This window comes from Strix aluco, chromosome 8 (genome assembly GCF_031877795.1).
Source record: "Strix aluco isolate bStrAlu1 chromosome 8, bStrAlu1.hap1, whole genome shotgun sequence".
NCBI classification, from domain to species: domain Eukaryota; kingdom Metazoa; phylum Chordata; class Aves; order Strigiformes; family Strigidae; genus Strix; species Strix aluco.
The window spans coordinates 35597518-35617249 of record NC_133938.1 but is presented as its reverse complement, the minus strand read 5'-3'; the positions used below and the strand labels follow the sequence as shown (position 1 = coordinate 35617249).

At 38.6% G+C, this 19732-nt stretch overlaps 1 protein-coding gene across 2 annotated transcripts in view; it reads left to right on the top strand.

Moving 5' to 3' along the window:
- BRINP3 (BMP/retinoic acid inducible neural specific 3) overlaps positions 1-19732 on the top strand; it is a 223807-nt gene that overhangs the window by 165776 nt on the left and 38299 nt on the right. For both annotated transcript variants that reach the window (XM_074831701.1, XM_074831700.1), the window contains one exon: positions 18057-18279. In XM_074831701.1, coding sequence (XP_074687802.1) covers positions 18057-18279 — 223 coding nt within the window. The remainder of the gene's footprint in view (positions 1-18056; positions 18280-19732) is intronic.

Here is a 19732-nt window from a genome sequence, read left to right as displayed (position 1 = left end):
GCCAAAGTAAATTGATATTAACTTTCTCATTAATATTTGCTGAAACTATTTTTCGTTGTGCATCTATCCTCCATCATTTGATTGCAAAGTATGAGCTGAAGTGAATTGCTGTTGCAAGCAATTTCTTCTTAAATCCCTGGATTCAGTGGATTTGGACTTCATGTCTAATGCATTTCCTAATTCCCTAATAACTCCAGGATGTCTTGCTATTGAGCATTGGTTACCCTTTACATGTACTGACTTAAAATCATCTGAAAAAATCCCCAGTTTTGAAAGGCTCACCTAAAAATTAGATCTGAATCCTCAGTTAATGTATAGCACTACAGAGAAAGTTAACAAAGTTTTCTTGTTTGCATCAGCATAGATTGCTTTTGAAGACTTCAGAGTCCTGCTTCCTCAGTTCAATTATTTTTTTCCATTTCTTTCTAATGATTGAATTAATGATGTTCCCCAAATCCCTTGTTTAAAAGAATTGGATTTAAAGGGTTGTAGAAAGCAGGTTCTAATAGAGGAGATGATAAGCTTATTACTGAATTAAATATCAGTAATACTAAAGATGAGGACGTCCAGGCAGCCCATTCTGTTTTGGGGGGTAGCATTTGCATCTTCTATAATTACTTTTATGTAAAATCTACAGAAAGTAATAGGAGAGATCATCTCCACCGCTCCATAATTTTCAGTGAGATTTAGAGAATTACCCATTTAATAGTGTCATGAATTTATATCTCCATCTTCAAAACCACAAAATATGGAAAACCACCATATTTTGATGATACACTTTCAGAACTGTCTCCCTTCTGCTTCAGTTCATATTTTCCCATATGAAATATGAGTATACTGCAAAATGCCAACTTTGAAACAAGAAAGTCTTTCTACTAAACACATCTACTTCCCAGATCTGAAAATCTGTTTTATTAAAACTAAGCACAACAGAAGCCCAATGCTGGTCTTGGAAAAAGTGAATAATTAATGTTCTCTCACTCTTGAAGTTAATCTAGACCATAATCAATAGAAACTCATATGCAAACTTGGACAATATTTTTACTACTGAATGCTACTAAAAGACAAAAAATGTTTCAATTCACACTTTGCATTTGGGATTGGTGGTGGTCTTGCTGTATAGACACCTGAGTCATCTGAGTCATGACTTCTCAAAAGATTGATGAACCATTTGTGGTCATATTACATGTTTTTATAAAATAACACTGTGTGCTGACTCCAGGCTTCAAAACTGTTCTGCTGTTCCTTGTGAAGGATGAATATCCCTGTTCTCACAGTGAAGGTGGTTTACAATACCCAGACAGCAAACCGTGGTAAAATACGGTAAAATCAAGACTAGAAATTACAATTGGCACTGACGTGGAAGTGCAGATGCTCAGGGGAGAATTATTTACACCCTCTGCTAGCCTTATGAATTTGCTACAGATGGGCAGCATTGCCTTTATGATTATTGAGGCTATAAAGAAGCTGTAAAGGAGGAATTCTAAGATTGTTCCAAAGTCAGAGGTTGGGTATGACAGTCACACAGTCAGTCAATACATACATCCATAGCAAGTGATCATATTTGATCTCAAATCTACACAAATCTTAGTATTTCTCGGGAAAGAGAACTTTACAGTCATTATTCTTGAATGTAGAAATTCTTAGATGCTGAGCACATAGTAATACATCTGTTGAGGTGTTTTCTTTTAGTCAGTTTGAGTAACAGTTAAAAAACAGCAGATGTAGCCAGAGTAATCACTTATTTAATTTGCTAAAAAAAATTTTATGCTTAAATAAAGCAGACACAATACCAGTAAGTTAAACAAAATGTAAAGTTAAATCTTTAACTTAGTTTTAAATAGATTAAATTTAAAGTTAAAATTAAAAAAAAAAAATCAATAATTTAAATAAATTTAAATAGATTGTCCAGTGCTGAAGACAGAAATCTTAGACGTCTGGTTGACAGAATGCGTTATGATGAGAGCCAATGGCAAATCCAAATCTTCAAGATCAAATGTGAATCACAGCATAAAGACACAGGAAACCTGGGGGAAAGAAGTTTGCATCATCAGATAAGTACTAGCTTTTTCATCATTTCATACACTGTTGTCAGATGAAGTTCTGGAATCATCTTAATTATGAATTATATTAATATCTCCTAGCAGTGCATTAAGGAATGCAACCAGTGTCCCTCATGTGGTTCATTCTTTCTCTTCCTCTCCATCAGACAAGCATTTTAAAATATTGTTGTGATTATAGTGTGTCAGGTTCTTTCTGATGGATGACTCCAGCAAAACTACATCAAGTCTGTATTTAGTCTGTGATGTTTAACCTTAACAATCTGTCTATTTAGTCAGAAAAATCTAATATAACTTTGTATGACATTTCAATAAGTCAGATTTTTGCTATTCCTCTGGTGCGAATTCTTTCTAAAAACTGCTTTAGCAAAAGTGGACACCATGGGATTCCTTTCTATTGCCTCTCACTATCTTCAAATCAAGGTCACCTAGCTGACAAGTAAAAAGGTAATTTTTCCCAGCTGCCAAGCCTGCATATTGACTACATCCTGTAGACATCAACCTGGGTTCTATCCTCCTCCCTTATTACCAGCAGTAAGGACAACCCTAACATCTAAACAATGCCCTCAATAACTCTTGTGTAAACGACAGTGATGTTTTTAAAAAATTTTCGGACTGCTTTTTAATCACTAGGTTAAAATTATCTTGGTGTTTATAGGGTTTCCTATGTTCCTTCTAACACAGGAGGAAACAAAAAAGGGAGAAACTGCATTCTAAGACAGACATTTTAAAACAGCTAATGTACCAAATGTCTCATTTACACCTATTCCAAATTACTAGAAGTGAGTAAAAGGGTGGAAGATAACTGCAGGTTTAGTTTGGAAATGTCAGTTTAAACATAGATGTTGCTATATGTACATTGATCGGAAGAAACTTCTTGCAATTATAATGGAAGAAAAGTGCCCAGTCTGACTTTCAGACTCTATGTTTTGATTCCAAGTCTTAAATAACATTGCAGGATGAGTAGGTTTGATTTGGCATCGCAGAGAGACTGTAAATTTAGAGTCCCACACTGTCATCCGCAGTGAAGACAGTTTCCAACAGAAGTTTTCTCTTACTGCAGTCCGGTGACATATTACTGCTTTTCCAGTTACTGTGTTTCAATTCAAATGCATGTAGCATAAGCTTAAAAATGAGATCTGGAACTAAAACTGAATACTGGAGGATTTCTTCAATTTATAAAATCAACAAATTTAACCTTTCTCTCTAATAAGCTTTGTTTGCATTGATTCAGAAGGATGAAAGTACCCATCACAGAGCCCTTGCAGGCTCGTTGTACATGGTACACCCAAGGCGTGATTCCACAGGTCATTCAGGTAGCACAGCCTGTCTCTCTGTTGACCAGAACAGACTGATTGCAATGCAAAGTGAGTCTCATTTGAAATCTTAATTGAAAGACTCCTTGTGAAAAGTCTGAACAGAAACACTGGCAGTTGAAGGTGCTTTTTAATCACTGAGAATAAAGACTTCAATCAATATGGTTCAAACTATTTGCCCCTGAGCAGTAGAGTGGTGGTTTTCTTTAAAATGGTGCTTACAGCTTCAGGCTCAAGGCCAAGAAAACTTAGCCCCCTGAGTTCTTAATATAATTATTGTTTTCTCTATTATCTTGCAAGAGTGTTAATTTGCCTCCCAGTAATTAACTTCCCTGTGTGGTTGTCAGGAAGTTTATTCAATAGCGTGAATAGATACACCAAGCTGTCATTCCTTCTGTGACCAGTACTCCCCTCCCCACCTCTCCCACCCCTGTGGAGGTGTCACTGTTTTAATAAAATGAACAGGTGGGACGTGCCTAATTTCTTCAGAGAGCAGCATCTAAAGCGTTCATCTCCTACTCCAAAAATGAAGGTACAGCCAATCAGGTCCCGTCAATATAATTGCCCCTGTTCCAGAACTAAAAGCATTATATGACTCCTGCTAAAGCAGCACCTGGCAAATCAACTTATTAAAGTTTCACGTGGCATTGCATTCTCAGACACCTTAAACATTGTGATGGCATTGTAATAAGAGGAGGAGCAGAAGGCTTGATCTAATATAATTCAACTTACGTCCACCATGTACAGGACATAATGTAATTCCCTTCAAAGCTAGTGACAAAAAAACCCTCATTCTTGGTGGAATTCCAATCTGCCTTGGCAGCTTTGGACTTTCTTTATTAAAATGGATGTCACTCTGCGGCCTCTCTTTTCTTCTAAGGCAGTGTTGTCTGTTCTGATTCACAGCTTCTTAAATCTTCTCTTGTAACAGCTTAACACTGGTTATTTACTTCAATGTGTTTTCCAAGAACACTCTTCAGTTTCGCTCCTTCTCCTCCCTGAACTACCCTTCTGTGATACCTTATATGTTTATTTACCTTACTCAGTTTTCAAACTGCAGGAGTTACCAGCATGACCAAGAACAAGTAAGGTAACTTTTGGGGTGAGAGAGGTTATGTTTAAATGTAAACATAAGAATTATGTCCTATGCATTTATAGTGTTATAGAAAGATAATAATAGCTACCACTAGATAGAAATTGGAACATCCATGTTGCAGGAGTACTTGTAAACCATGTTGAAATGATGAAAAATCAAAAATCCAAAATAACCCACAGATAGATTTTTCTCGAAATTTTTCTCGAAAGCTTACAATGAGTTCCAAGAGACGTCCATTCGAAGGGTAGTGATATGAACATTTTTAAAAGAGTAATGAACCAAAATCACACCCAAAGGAAAAACTGACAAGATGAAGGGACTGTCCTTCAAGTGTTGGGATTTACAGAGACAGCTACTGGAGTCTGGCTGTTTGGTTTCTGAAAAATGAACTTGCTGTCAAGGTCATATTTAGATTAAGAATAAGTCCCTTCTTGATTATAGGAAATGTGAGGCCTTTTAGCTCTCAGCAGAGACTAGGAAAGCTTGTTATCTCCTGCCTAGTAAAATTTCAGAATTAATCCATGATTTGCAGGATGATATTCAATCTTTACTACCAATTTTGACTCTGCAATTTTTTCCTCTTTATCCGGGCACCAGGAGAGTCCAAGGCTTGTGAGGGAAGCATCTGTGGTTTCCTGTTCCTATAATAGGCTGACGTTACTTGCATTAACAACAAATATAAAACATACATATATATACACATGGCTATATATATAAACATAAGTAACATATATGTAAAATCAGTTGTTTTGTAACATTTGCATAAGGTTCCTCAGAAATTATATGTTAATGAACGATCAGAGGATCTCTGTTCCCCACCAATTCCACCTTCACCTGCACTGATACTTACCCTATTCTTTCCTCCTTGCAAAGGCTAGGGTTTAGAGGTGCTACCCCTGCAGCATTCCTCACTTCAAAAGAGAAAGTCAGCAGGAAAGAAACCCCACAAACCTACCACATAAGAATAATTTTGCTTCTCCCGAGGCTTACAAAGCAGATAGATTAGAATCTACCAGTTCAAATAGCCTGTCCAATATTAAGTGTTGAGCTTCTCTCCTTCTTCATATGCAGTCCATATCTTCCATATCACACACATTTCCTTCCTTCTCTTTGTCCTCCAGAATGTTTAAAAGATAGTTCATTTGTTTTGGAGAAGAAAAGGTTTTAATTATAGGGAGAACTGAATTATTTAGTGTAGATGGGGGGGGGGGGGGGAGCAGAGGGGGAGGAAAATTCGGCTTTACTATCTTTTCTGTGAAGAATTAAGGTTGTTTCAAGCTGCAGTCTCATGCTTTCTTGAATTGGATTATTTTCAAACATGTATTTCTTGGAACACAGCTGCTACTTCTTTGACAAATTAAGTAATTCATCATGAGCAACTAAAATTCATTGCAAAATAAAAACAAATATATGTTCATTTTAGTACTTTGTTTTCTCCAGGCTTTTGAATCATGGTGGGATATTTTAAAAAACATATATCTTTTATAAATCTCTTTAATAATATCTACACAATATTGAGGCAGCACTTTATTGAACAGCAACAGTATCCAATCATTTGAAATATAGGTCCTATTGCTTTTTATTCTCTCAGACTACCAGCTTTGTGGTTGGAGGTTTCAATTTACAGCTGACACTGGTATTTGTCTTGCTGTCATGTTTATTGCCCTGATTACAATTAAAAGCATTGTTATGGGAAAGGAATGATAATACCATGGTCACACTCTTAGAGCAGGTTTTTCAGATAGAGTACAGTTATGTAAAAAGTGTGATAAAGTGTTGGGGTTTATAAGATCTTGCCTACCAGAGCTCTTGCTCCTCATATGAATTGTAGGAACCACTGAGGTCTCCAAGGAGGATGCAGTTGACTGGAACCATAAGCAAACTTAGTATTATTTGTAACACATGGCAACAATTAAATTTGGGGTCTACTGTGCTAACTGCCCTATAGAGATATAAGAAGAGACAGATTCTTCTCTGAAGAACTTGCAGTCTAAACAGAAAAGACAGTTGAAGTGTAGCAGAGATAAAGATTTATCTACAGAATATTACAAAATATTGAAGCAGTTGTTTTGAAAAAAACAATAATAGTCTTTCAAGAATTGCAAAATAATGCTTTTTTTTTGACAGAATACAGTAAAGGTCTTTGACCTTCATTTTTTCTTTTTTTACTTTATATCTTTTATGTTATAATACAAAATTAAAGGTTGACATAAAACCGTAAAATTTCTGTTCTGTCAAGGTGAAGTATATTGACCGATTCAAGGCAAAGTAAAACAAGAAAACATTGCGATGTTCTTTTTAGAGGATTTCAGAGAAATTAGAAGCATTTGGAGAATTTTAGAGAATTTCAAAAGATTTAGGTTGCACTCTAATTTTGGAATGCTAAAAATCCTTTCACAAAATGGATTTTCTATGCTCCGCACAGTGCTACTTAAGAGCCTTCTTTGTTGTGAAATGAATAGCTTTAGAAGCTTTCCTTAGCTTTTGTGCAAAATTAATTGGTAGTCTTCTTTCCAGCTTTTATCCTATAACAAAAATAAACCAGTATTTATATTAAATAGTAGGCTTATTTACAGCATCAGCAGATAAGGTCAGCACTGAAATGGTCACAGAGGTTAAGCAAGTTGGCAGAGCAGGGTTGGATGGCTTGCTTTGCTACTGTGTGTCATCTTTTCTGTAGGTAAATAGATTGCTAGAGTTACTGGAGATAATTCCTTAGTGTTTTTCAATGAAAGATTTGGTCTGAATATTTCTCTTTGGCTCTGACTGTTGCTCATTTTCCTTATGCAATACTATCTGTTTAGTTTGGCTTGCTATTATAATCAATTGTGCCAAAGGAAGGCTGGAGTCATATTAAAACCAGGTGTAGATAAATGATTAGCATAGACAAGGCGACAGATTATTTTGAAAAAAATCCACACCCTAACTGAACTAAAACTGCAGCTGAAATTTCTCATTTAATATAAAGTTTCAGGTTCCTTAAGTAGTTTTTCCTCCGACAGGCAGGAATCTGGAAAGACGTTATTACAGGCACCTCCCTTTGGAACATCACCTCATGAATCTTTCCTCGGAGGGGGAATAATATTCCCTCTACAAACCATTGGGGAAGATGAAAAAAGAGGTAGGGTCTTCACAGAGACCCTGCAGAGCCAACCAGCTGAACTCTCAGCTGCACATGATGGGCAGCCAGAGTCTGTACACCATCAGGTGGCAAATGCAGACTGTCAAGATGGGGGAACGGGAGCTTTGTGACTTCTGGCACCGGGAAAACTGCTCCTTTTCCACCTGTAGATCTGTGACTGCAGAAGTTCAGTGTCCTGGGGAGTCATCAGAGCCAGCCAAGCCTGACCCGATGTGAGACACGAGAAACCAGGCCTGCGAGAAGTAGGCAGGCAGTAAAAATGACATTTGAAGATGAAGGTCTCTCTCTGCTGATCTGACCTGCTCTCTGGGGATGTTTCCTGGGGACTTTGATCTGGGAAGTTGAGGGGAGAATGCTGAGGCTCATTTGGCTCATCTTAGACTATTATCCCTTGTTGTTCATCCATATGAACACCAACAATACTGCCAGAGGAGAGCTGGAGTGTATCAGAAGTGACTACATGGCTCAGGCTCATGTGGTGTCCTCTTGGTCCTACTAAGTAAAGGGAAAAACTTTCTTAGGAATATAATGCAGGGTCACAATAACGAGAGTAATGATAAAACAAGGGCAAATGGAAAACTACCTCGAGTATGCCTCCTCAAATGCACTCAACCTGTGAAATGAGTAGAATGAACTAGAATTCTGCATGAGATCACAGAGGTATCACATTGTTAGGACAACACAGACAAGGTGCCTGACTTGTCTTGGGGGACAGCGTGCCTGACTACAATACTGTGAAGTATGGATACAAGTCCATCAGGAAAGACAGGCAGGGATGATGAGAAGGGCAGTTGTCCTCTATGTCAAGGAATAGCTTGGATGTATGGAGCTCTGCTATGGGATAGGCAACAGGGATGAGAGCTTGTGGGTCACGGTCAGAGGAGAGGCCACCAAGGGTGGCATTGTGGTGGGACTGTGTTCCAGACCACACAGCCAACATAAGGAAGCAGATGAAGCCTTCCTGAAGCAACTCAAGGGTATGTCTGGATCACAGACCCCACTCCTCAAGGGGAACTTCAGCCTCCCTGACCTGCTGAAATGCCAACACTGAGGGACATATGCAGTCAAGAAGGTTTTTGGAGGGTGTCAGGAATAATATCATGATACAGATACTGGATGGATCAACAGGAGTGACACAGAGCTGGACTGGTTATTCCCTAAGAAGGAAGTGCTGTTTGAGGATAGGATAATCAATGGCAACCTTGGCTGTAGAGGACATGAAACAATGGTGTTCAGGATCTGGAATGGAATGGGTAAGGAGAGCAGCAGAATGTAGATCTGGGCTTTAAAAATCTGTCTTCACTTAATTGTGGGAAGTGGTAGGTGGTGTTCCCTCTGAGGCAGCTCTGAAGACAAAGGAACTCTGGAAAGCTGGCCAGGTTTTAAGGACAGCATCATCCAAGTGTAAAAACCATCTATCCTGACACTCAGGAAAATACATAGATATACTGGGGAACCAGCTTTGCTAAACTGGGAACTCATGACAGAGTTCCAAAGCAAAAAGGCAGCATACAAGAGGTGCAAACAAGGACAGGCTACCAGGAAAAATTCAGAAACATTGCCCAGATGTTTAGAGATGGTGACAGGAAAACCTAGAGCCAATACTTGCAAGGGATGCCAAGAGCAACAAGAAAAGCTTCTATAGTTGTCTCAGTAATAAAATTTTGAACAAGGAAATGTGGACCTGCTGCTGAATAGGTTGAGTGATTTAGTGACGTATTTGCTTCAGCATAAACAGATAAGGCAGAGGTACTCACTGCCTTCTTTTTCCTCAGTGTTCACCAGCAAATATCCCAGGAGCCTAGTAAGGGGATTCGAGGGGAAGAGGAGCTACAAGCAGTGAATAATGGTGGAATCAAGTGTTATTTGAGAGAACTTGACCCATGATAGTCGATAGGATTGTTACAGAGGCTCTCAAATAAACAAAAAACAACAAAAAATTAAAAATGTATTATCACCACAATTAACTAGCCCTCCACAACTATTCAACAACAGGTTTGAATGCCCATGAGAGGAGAACAAAACACCACTTCCTAAGGTTTAACAACAACCCAAAATACTTTATGACTTCCTAGGGTTTAACAACAACCCAAAATGCTCTATCACTCACCTAACAAGTGAAGACTCTCAACCTCGAGAAACTTCTCAGGGAAGTGTTCTGACCCAAGTAACCTCAAGGAGTTTCCTTAGTGGCGTCCCAACCCAAGGGGAGAGTCCTTGACTGCAGTGTGCTGCTCCAGGGGCGATTAGCTCAAAATGGCTTCCCCAAGGGACTCCATTTATACCCAAGCTGAATCTGATCTGTGGTCAATACCAGCTCCCTTTGGCCAAAGGCCCCAACTACCCTGAAACCCTGAGAGCAAGGGCATGGAAAAAGCAAATCAATAGCTGCTACACTTCAGCAGCCAAGAAGCCCTATTTTTTTCGGGCTGGTGCACCTGGCACAGGGATTCAACAGACTATATCTGTGGGTTTTGAGAGAGCTAAATGATATCCCTGTAAGGCCTCTCTCTCTGTTAGTTTTGAAAGATCATGGAGGGTGGGGAAGATCCCTGATGACTGGAGAAAGGCACATATTATGCCAGTCATCAAAAAAGACTGGAAGGATGATCCAGGGAACAACAGATTGATCAGCTTCACTTTGGTCCCTGGGAAAATCATGGATTGAATCCTCTTGAATCACGTTTCTGGAGATGTACTTGGTTTATGTGGCACGGTTTTGGTAGCGGGGGGTCTGCAGGGGTGGCCTGTTTTGAGAAGACACTGGGTATTGCCCCCATGTCAGACAGGGCCAATGCCAGCCGGCTCCAAAGCTGAGCCTATCAGTGACACTGGTGGCATCTCTTTGATATCATATTTAAGAAAAGGTAAAAAACACTACACAGCAGCTGTGAGAGAGAAAAGGGAGAAAACGTGAGAGAAACAGCCCTGCAGACACCATGATTGGTGAAAAAGGAGGGGGAGGAGGTGCTCCAGATGCCGGAGCAGAGATTCCCCTGCAGCCCATGGTGAAGAAGACCATGGTGACACAGGTTGTCCCTCTGTAGCCCATAGAGGACCACGGTGGAGCAGAGATCCACCTGCAGCCCATAGAGGACCCCACTCCGCAGCAGGTGGAGATGCATTGAAGGAAGCTGCAGCCCATGGAGAGGGGCCCATTCAGGAGCAGTTTTTCTGGAAGGATCTGTGGCCTGTAGGCAACCCATGCTGGAGCAGTATGCTCTTGAAAGACGTCTGGCCTATGGAAAGGACCCATACTGAAGCAGTTCTCGAAGGACTGTATCCTGTGGGAGGGACCTCACATTGGTGTAGAGGAGCAGCATGAGGAGGAAGGAGTGGCAGAGATGAAGTCTTAGGAACTGACTGCAATCCCCATTCTCCATCCCCCTGCACTATTCATGGGGGACAGGACTTAGAAGAGCTGGAAGAGTAAGGAGTGAAGTTGAGCCTTGGAAAAAGGAAGGACTTGGGGGAAGGTGTTTTTAGTTTTGTGGGTTTTTTTTCTCCTCACTATCCTACTCTATTTTTAATTAGCAATAAATTAATCTTCCCAAAGTTGAGTCTGTTTTAGCCATGTCAGTAATTGGTAAGTGATCACCCTGTCCTTATCTCAAACCATGAGCTTTTTCATCTTATCTTCTCACCCTGTTCTCTTGAGGAGGGGGAGAGAGAGAGCAGCAGTGTGGGCATCTGGCAGCCACTGAAGGTTAAGCTAGCACAAGGGACATGATGGAGAAGATGATAACTGGGTAAATCATGTCTGACTCTCTTCATTTTCTCTATGACAAAATGCTGATCTATGGATGAGAGGAGAGCAATGGATGTTGTTTACCTCAGTTTTAGCAAGACTCTAGACATGTAATCTGGGCATGCAATGGGATTTTTACTCATCTGTTTGTACTTCCATCCAGACCACTGTATCTTAACTTGGATACCAGAATATTGTGGGGAACAGAATGTAGGATTAATAGGTCACGTATCCTACCTGAAGACCAGTGGCAAGTGGAATACCGCAAGGGTCTATTCCAGGACTTGCTCTGTTTACCTTCTTTAGCAGTGACTTGGAGGAGGCAATGAAGTGCACTCCCATCAAGTTTGCAGATGGTACCACTTTGAGGGAGGGGGACAGGATCCAGGTGATATACTCAAGAGCAGGGCTGCCATCCAGAGGGACCTGGACAGGCTGGTGAAATGGGACAACAGGCACGTCATGAAGTTCAACAAAGACTGGGCAGGCCTGGGCAGACAAAGCCCCAGCAGTGACCCTGGCTGGACCTGCCTGGCCAGTAGCAATTCTGCAGGAAAGTTCCCCGGGGGCTGTTGGCAGTGAGTGGAGGGGAGCCTGCAGTACACTGGCAGCAAGAGGGCAGCAGTAGCCTGGATGGTACGAACAGAAGCATGACTAGGAGATCAAGGAGGGGATTAGCCTCAGTACTTGTTAGACCACATTCAGATACTGTATCCATTTTGGGGCTCCACAGTACAGGAAACGCATTGGGAAACTGGAGCATGGTTAGTGATGTCCCCAGAGTGGTTGGGGCTGGAGCAACCATCCTGGGAGGAGAAGGCACAGGAGGAGGGCTTGGTCAGCCTTGGGCATAGAGGCTTCAGGGGACTCAAAACATCCACCTTGTCTGCAGGGAGGGGATCAGGAAGACAGAGACAGGCTCTGTATGGTGAGAGACAACAGGCAGAAACTGAAACAAGAGAGGTTCAGACTGGAGGCATGGAGAAACTTTTTCTCCATGAGGGCAGTTGAGTCTTGGTTACTCAGAGAGGTTGTGCTGCCTGTCTCCATCCACAGCAGTTTCCAAGACCCAACTGGACCAAACCCTGAGCAACCTAGTTGTCTAGAGCAATCTAGATGTCAGAAATGACCTGCTTGAAACAAGAGGATGGACTAGAGACCACCCAAGGTCACATCAAGCCTGAATTAACATCTAATCCCGTCATGATAGTTTAAGAAGAGAGATGGCTTCCCAAAGTAGTAGTGGTCTATAGAAGGTAGTGGTCATTTGTAAGTAATTCGCAAATATAAGAATGAGAAAACATGAAACACAGTGTAGAACGTGAGTTCACTTCAGCTAATTCTGAAATTGTATGAAAAGTGCTTATTTGGACTAGCATGTCAGACTACATAATTTTTTGTTCAGTCATACAGTATCACACCCTTACTTGTTAAAGGCTACTCGATTTTTGTCAATTTGCCTTAAGCCCACTGTAACATTTTGTTAGAGCCAAAGGAGAACAGTTTTTACATGAGGTATTATACACTTCTAGATTGTGATGGCAGAATTTTAATACCTTTAGAGCAAGTTAAGATGCTTGATAGAAAAAAAGGATGTATGTACAAATGACAGATGCATAGATTTTACAGACAATGCAGAAGTGTCACAAATGCTGTCAATCAAACTAATGAACATACACCATTTTACTCACTACAAAGTTTGCCAAAGATTTTTTATTGTTATTCTTAGATAAATAAGGTAGCAATATGTTTCATTATAGCATCATTTAGAGAAATGACAAAACAGCCCATTTCAATTGATGTCTAATGGTAGATTTTGACATGATAATATTATGTAAAAAAGGGTTTTCTCCTACAGACATCCTTTTACTGAGATTTGTTAAATGGAAAAACTGCTACAGTCCAAATTGTTAATCATTTTAGAAAATACGTAGATTATATATAAGCCTATTGTCAATAGTATGTTTCAGTCAATAAAGGATTCTCAGACTGGCCAGGCAAAATACTCTTTCAGTTATCATCAGGCTGCTTTTGCTCAGAAAATATTATTGTTTTTCTATATTTGAATGATAAAAAAATTAAAATTAAGTTTAGGTTAGACTATGTAATCCACAATTAGACGGGGTTATATATTCACTGAAACATTATGTTGTAATTTCCAATACTAAAGGTTTTGATGCTATAAGATTAAATTATTTCATTCTAGGTAAAAGGGCTCATCAGAATATGACATTAAATTAAATGGCAGAATCAAACTTGATGGAATGTCAGCTCCCCAGAAACAGTCATTTCTAGATACTGAAAGATGGCTGAAATTTCTTTCACTCTGTCGTGAAACATTTTCTTTCTTAACATATCACCAAATGCAGGTTATTTTCAAACTGTGTTTTGCTTTGCATTCTCCTAAATGGCATGTAGATTGTCCCCTCACTTAATTTCTTCACATGTACACATATGCTGTCATTCATTTCAGCCATAATACAGAGCCAACAGAAAAAAAGAAAAGAAAAAAGAAAAAAAAGAGCTATGTATATTTTTTCCTTTGTTAGAAATCCATGTCAAATTTGAATTTTCCTACTTACCAGGGGACTCAGGAATTTTGATCTTCCATAAACTACATTACTAAGTCCTCCCTAGACACAAGCTATGGCATAAAGGAGCTGTTGTTTTATCCTCCTGCTCATGTTATCCTGACTGCAGAAGCTGAGATTGTCCTCTGCTTTTACACAGAGTGTGTCCTGGGCCGTGAAGATGAAATCGCTCTAGCAATCATAGACTAGAAATAATCCCTGTTACATTGACTGGGGAAAGAGTGGCTATATCATTTACAAGAAAATTTTAGGAATGACAGTTTGAAAGCTCAGTCATGGACTTAATAAAGAAAATAGGAAATTCAAGGATATATCTATCTATATATATAGGATATATCAAGGATATTAAGTGGCATGTTAATCCTGCCAGCATTACACTGCACAGTCAGATGTTAGCCTGAGGTACCATTATTAACCTGCTGTTCTGAATTCCCAAACTGGTATAAATCTGTTGACTTCAAAAATGCTTCCAAAGATCCTCCAAAAGGGATGTTAGGAATCAAGTTAACACAAGACATTTTGATAACCTGGAAAAATTCAAAAAAACACTAAGCTTCAGCTGAAACAAAAACATGAGTGTGCCGTGATCTTCTAGGTGTGACAGTCTTGTACAGATCTTGTAATTCAAAATATCGGGGATATGCAAAATACTCGTAGCAGAGAAATCAGGGGTCCTGTTCTTTTCCAACACAGAGCAGGCACCTTTTATCCTTGTAGCAGAGCACTGTAAAATCCTTTGATGAAACTTACTGCATTTTTCTGGTCTTTGCTGGCTCTGTATGCGGAATGTTAATCATTGTATTCAGCACTGAGCCCTGCTCTGATACTGAATAACACTGAGAATCCAAGTTACAAGCTAAGTAGCTCTAGGTATTTCTTACAGCCTAAATGTGTCTGATACTCATCTGATTTCAGCAATAATGTTTGCTCCCATTGTGATATTTTTCATTTATTCTTTTCCACTGAAATATGGTATGCCATTTTAATCTCTAGACACTGTTAATACAAGGAAGATTTACACTGCAGAAAGGGGGAAATGAAAAACAGACATGACCAGCCATAAAATACAAGTTAAATAAACTTGTTTGATCAACCTCTGCATATAATGTTTTACATTTTTCCTCATTATTTGCAATTAGTTAAGAATATGAAAAAAAAATGGTATTGCATGTGCTATCCATTTGAAAACAAATGAGGAAGTGCTGAAATCATATCATATGTGGTATCAAGTATTATGTTTTAGAAGTATCAATGTCTATGGCCCCCCAGCACTGTAATACTGGCTGTTAATCCTCAGGAATGGCTGGTACAATGTGTTGATTAGAGAGTTTAATCATCTCACAGTGTTAGGAGTTCATGTTGTAGTTTCACAGATCATGAAATGTGTCTGTTTAAGATATGAGCACATTATCTTTTCTTCTCTTTTCTCAGAAGGCACTATGTAACCGTGCTCATTTTATCTCTGTCTCTCTTCTACCTGCATTGTGGTGCTCAATTAGCATGATCATATAGGGCACAGGGATAGACAAAGATGATGTTTATTACAGGGAAAAAAAGAGGCATTTTTCTTATTGGAAATGCTTTTTCGCTGCAAGTTAAGGAGTGTAAACCCTCTTTATCACTTCTAAACACTGCACCCGATTAGTTGTTAGCTGTAGAGCTTACTGCCATTGTGCAAAGGACAGTAAACTGGCAATGTTTCTTAAATAAGTTACTGCAGCAATGCCAGAACTGAAAAGGCATCTTCTGAGAATATTCTCTCCTCAGGGATTTGGGTTTATTTTTGGCTTCATGAAACTAATTTTAAGTAGGTATACCAGCGTCTCAGAAGAACGGAAGGGAAATGAGAAGTTAGTGATTAAAACAGGTAGTCGGGAATGTGGCTTTTGGATCTGATCCTCCCTAGGTGTGCTGAAGTCAGTGGAGCTTGGCCGATTTATAGAAACTGCAGATCTGTGCTTAGCCAAAGGACATACTTTGTAACAGTTCAGTTAACCTTATTTCCTATTCATTTCCTTTTTTTTTTTTTTTTTTAATTACCAGTTTGTTAAATTTCAAAATGCACTCTTTAGGCTTGGAAGGCTTTACCAAGCCAATGGGACTGTGCCTCCTTTAGACAAGCCAGACATAACCCTCTCTAACAGCATCTGTGAAAGCCCTGAAGGGAAGTGAGGACTGGGAAGTGTAGTGTGAGGAGACAAAGACATAGTTGTCACCTGGGAAGGGGAAAACAAGGAACTATTTTTTCCAAAACTATACTAAGACTCACAGAAATGCTCATCTGATAATGAATAATTTATTAAATACTTCTATTAATTCCAATTATTAATCTTACTCTTTTTGGATAAAGGATAAGAACCAACTTCTTAGACAAAATTAAGGAAGAGAAAAAGCAAAAGATAAGATATTCCAAACACTTGATAAGATAAAGAAACAGTTCCTTTCCTCAGTCCCTTAATTTGTACCTATGAACAGCAGAGGGGAAGCAGTGCTGTCCTCAAGAGGAGAATAATGGTCAACTAATACCCAAAGAGGAAGGCATGAGGAGAAAATGAATAACACATTGACAAGGAGCTCCCAGATGAATTATTAAAACCACTTTATTAAATATAAAAACATCATCTTTGTCCCTTGTCTTTCATTTTTTACCTTCTGGAAGACCTTTCAATGTCTTTTATCTTCTGACAAATCTTCACCCATCACAGGAAATACTATGCCAACATAGGGCTGTTGTATTTCATCACAGTCCCATGTACCTAAGAATGGGGATGAGGGTCACTCTAGCTCATTTAGAAAATATCTTTTTTCTCCACCCATAAAATAGAAAATATTGTTACCTTTTTTTTGTGTAAAAATGTTAAAAAAGATAAGCTAAAGCTAAAACTGAAAGACTTACAAACAATTATAGTAATGGAGTATTCTTTCATGTGAGCAGACATTTTCCCCAATCAACACTCTCCCATGAGCAACCTAAAATTATGTTAAATATTATGATGAACTCTTTTTAAGAGGGAGGCTACTTCAGTCAGTTGGATCATTGCATTCACATGGTCTGTTGAAGTGTAGACTACTCAAAACAAGCATGCGGCAGGGTGAAAGCCAAACTGTGGGATAAGTGACTTCACTGCAGGAATGAACTGAAAGAAAAAATGGATTGTGAAGGGTGGGAGGATAGCAGCAGGTAGAAGGGCAGACAGGAAAATGTGCTGATATATAGAAACAAAAAGGATAAACATGTGCATTCAGGTGTGCTACTCATTTTCTCATTTTTTCCCCAGCAATTAGAGCCCTTTTAAATGGAAGTTTATTTGGGTTCAAAACTTATAAATCAGCTTGTAAATTATCCTACTTATGCAAATAGACTCACTGATTAGTAAAATTCTGTTAATAAGATTCATATGTATCTTATGTGAACTGCCAGAACAAATCACAAAGCATAAGATGTTCACAATAACAGTGATCCTGTGATTTAAGAACTCCTTTTTAGCACTTTAGATGGGGATATGAGTCAAAAAGAAGTTAAGGGGGACATTTTTGAAGTGTCAAAGTGCCATAAAATGCCTTGAAAGGCTCCATTTCAATTCTAAATACTTCTGAAAGTCTGATCCTTAATGACTTGTCTCAGGTGAAATAACATGTCTAAAAGAGAGCTGGCCTGTAAAATCACATTTACTTGCATTTCCTAAGTTTTGGAATATATGCCTTTTAAAATAGTTTCCTATCATCTCCAAATGATACAAAATACATTGATCTTTAAATGCATATTTATTTTCAGATCATAGATTTGAAGGTAAGAAACTCTGACTCTTATTTAATCTTCATGCTATCCAGGTTGAGAAATAATGACAGTACTTGTATTTGTTTTAACATCAATTTAAAAATTGTTTTTAAATAACAGACTTTCGCTGGTTTTATTCTAATATTACCACTAAAAATGTAGTTGCCTTTTTACTTTGCAAAAGTTAAAATGTTCAATTCTAAAATTGCAAATGTTCAAGTTTAAAAAATTTAGAAGTTCAAGAAAAACCAAATTGGAAGTTAATTTTTGCTGCAACAATAGCCATAACTGCATAATTAAAGACTAATATTTTTTTTTTTTTTAGATGAATTCAAATTATTTATGAAAAGGCTGCCCATGAATTATTTCCTGAACACATCTACTGTAATGCATTTGTGGACAATGGATTCTAATTTTCAACGTCGCTATGAGCAACTAGAAAACAGCATGAAGCAACTCTTCCTCAAGGCACAGAAAACTGTTCACAAGCTCTTTGGCCTTAGTAAGAGATGCCATAAACAGCCACTCATCCGCATGCCAAGGCAGAGGTAAGAAAGCCTATGAAAACCTGAGAAAGTCAAACTGCTGTCTGGACACAAAAATCTCCTCAAGGGCATAGATGTTGGAACGTGTACAGCATGTGGTACATGCACAGTACACAGTCTTTATGTTCGTAGGAGTTGAACAGTCCCAGCTTTCAATATTGCTCCACTCATGTTTTCCTAAATACGATGGGTAAGGTCAAAATAAAACCTGATTTGTGTATGACTGTGTATTATGTGAGGCAACTTAAAAATAACATAAGCGTACAGCTTCATCCCATTTGGTCTGCCTCTGTTTTACAGAACTGTATTTTCAGTGGAACTTGGCCAAGTGTAACAGTGCCAAATAATTGTGTACTGAATACCTATTCTGAAGCAAGCATAGCTATTTTAAGAACTTTCCAGGTCATTATACAGTATATACTACATACTATTGATTTCTTGTCTCATTTGTCAGATATGAATTAGATTTGAAAAGGTGCCCAAGGAAAGAAAATAGAAGTGTTTTAGTCCTTCCTAGAAACAGAGAGATCCTGAAAGCCAGCTAGTCAAATCTGTATTAACATAAATAGTTATCGTTGATTGCTGATTGAAAACTGCTTTATTGAAATTAGTGAAACAGCACTAGAGTAAATCTGAAATGAATGAACTTTGAAGGATGTTATTTTTCTGAGTGCAAACATCGTGGGCCTAGTTCAGTGCCTCCTGCATTTAGCATGTATCTCCATTGATTTTAAAGAAATCTAGTTTAGGTTCAGTGTTCCAGAAGTGCCAGGGGTGCTTTACTCTCCCCTGCTTTCAGCTCAGGCTCTATCAATTCTTCTTTGCCTTTTTGTGGCACTTAGCTAACCCCTCCCCTTTTTCTTTCAGAAGGAAACAGCCATTATGGCTCTCATGCCCCTCTTTTTTATATATTGTGCTTCGCTTTGTGATCTGCTAGTTGAAACAAAATATGTTTTTATTCACTTGTGGGGTCATTTCATAATTAGAAACCATTCCACTAAGTAAGGTTATATAGTTATATAGTGCTTCAACAACATGTCATGTGTTTCTTGGGCATGACGTGAATGAGCATTGTGCCAAAGAGCTGATTAAACATGAAAGACTTCATCAGGAACCCAGAGCTTTTTTAAAAAAACAGAAACAGAATTCAACCTCTTTTTTTTTTTTTTTTTTCTCTCTCTACCAAAATTTAAAACAATCAGGTCTTCCAAAATAACCACTACAGCATTTTGGAGCAATCTTTGGTACAGACAAACTGAGATGTAAAAAGCAAAGATCTAATTGATCAAAACACACCTTTCTTGTTTTATGAAGTATTTTTCAAATACAGAACTTTCGAGTTCACTGTTTATTTGTTAATAAAAAGATGTAGTGCTATACAAAAAAGATGTGGCCAGGCTGGAGAGGGTCCAGAGAAGGGTCACAAAGATGATTAAGGGACTGGGAAACCTATCAT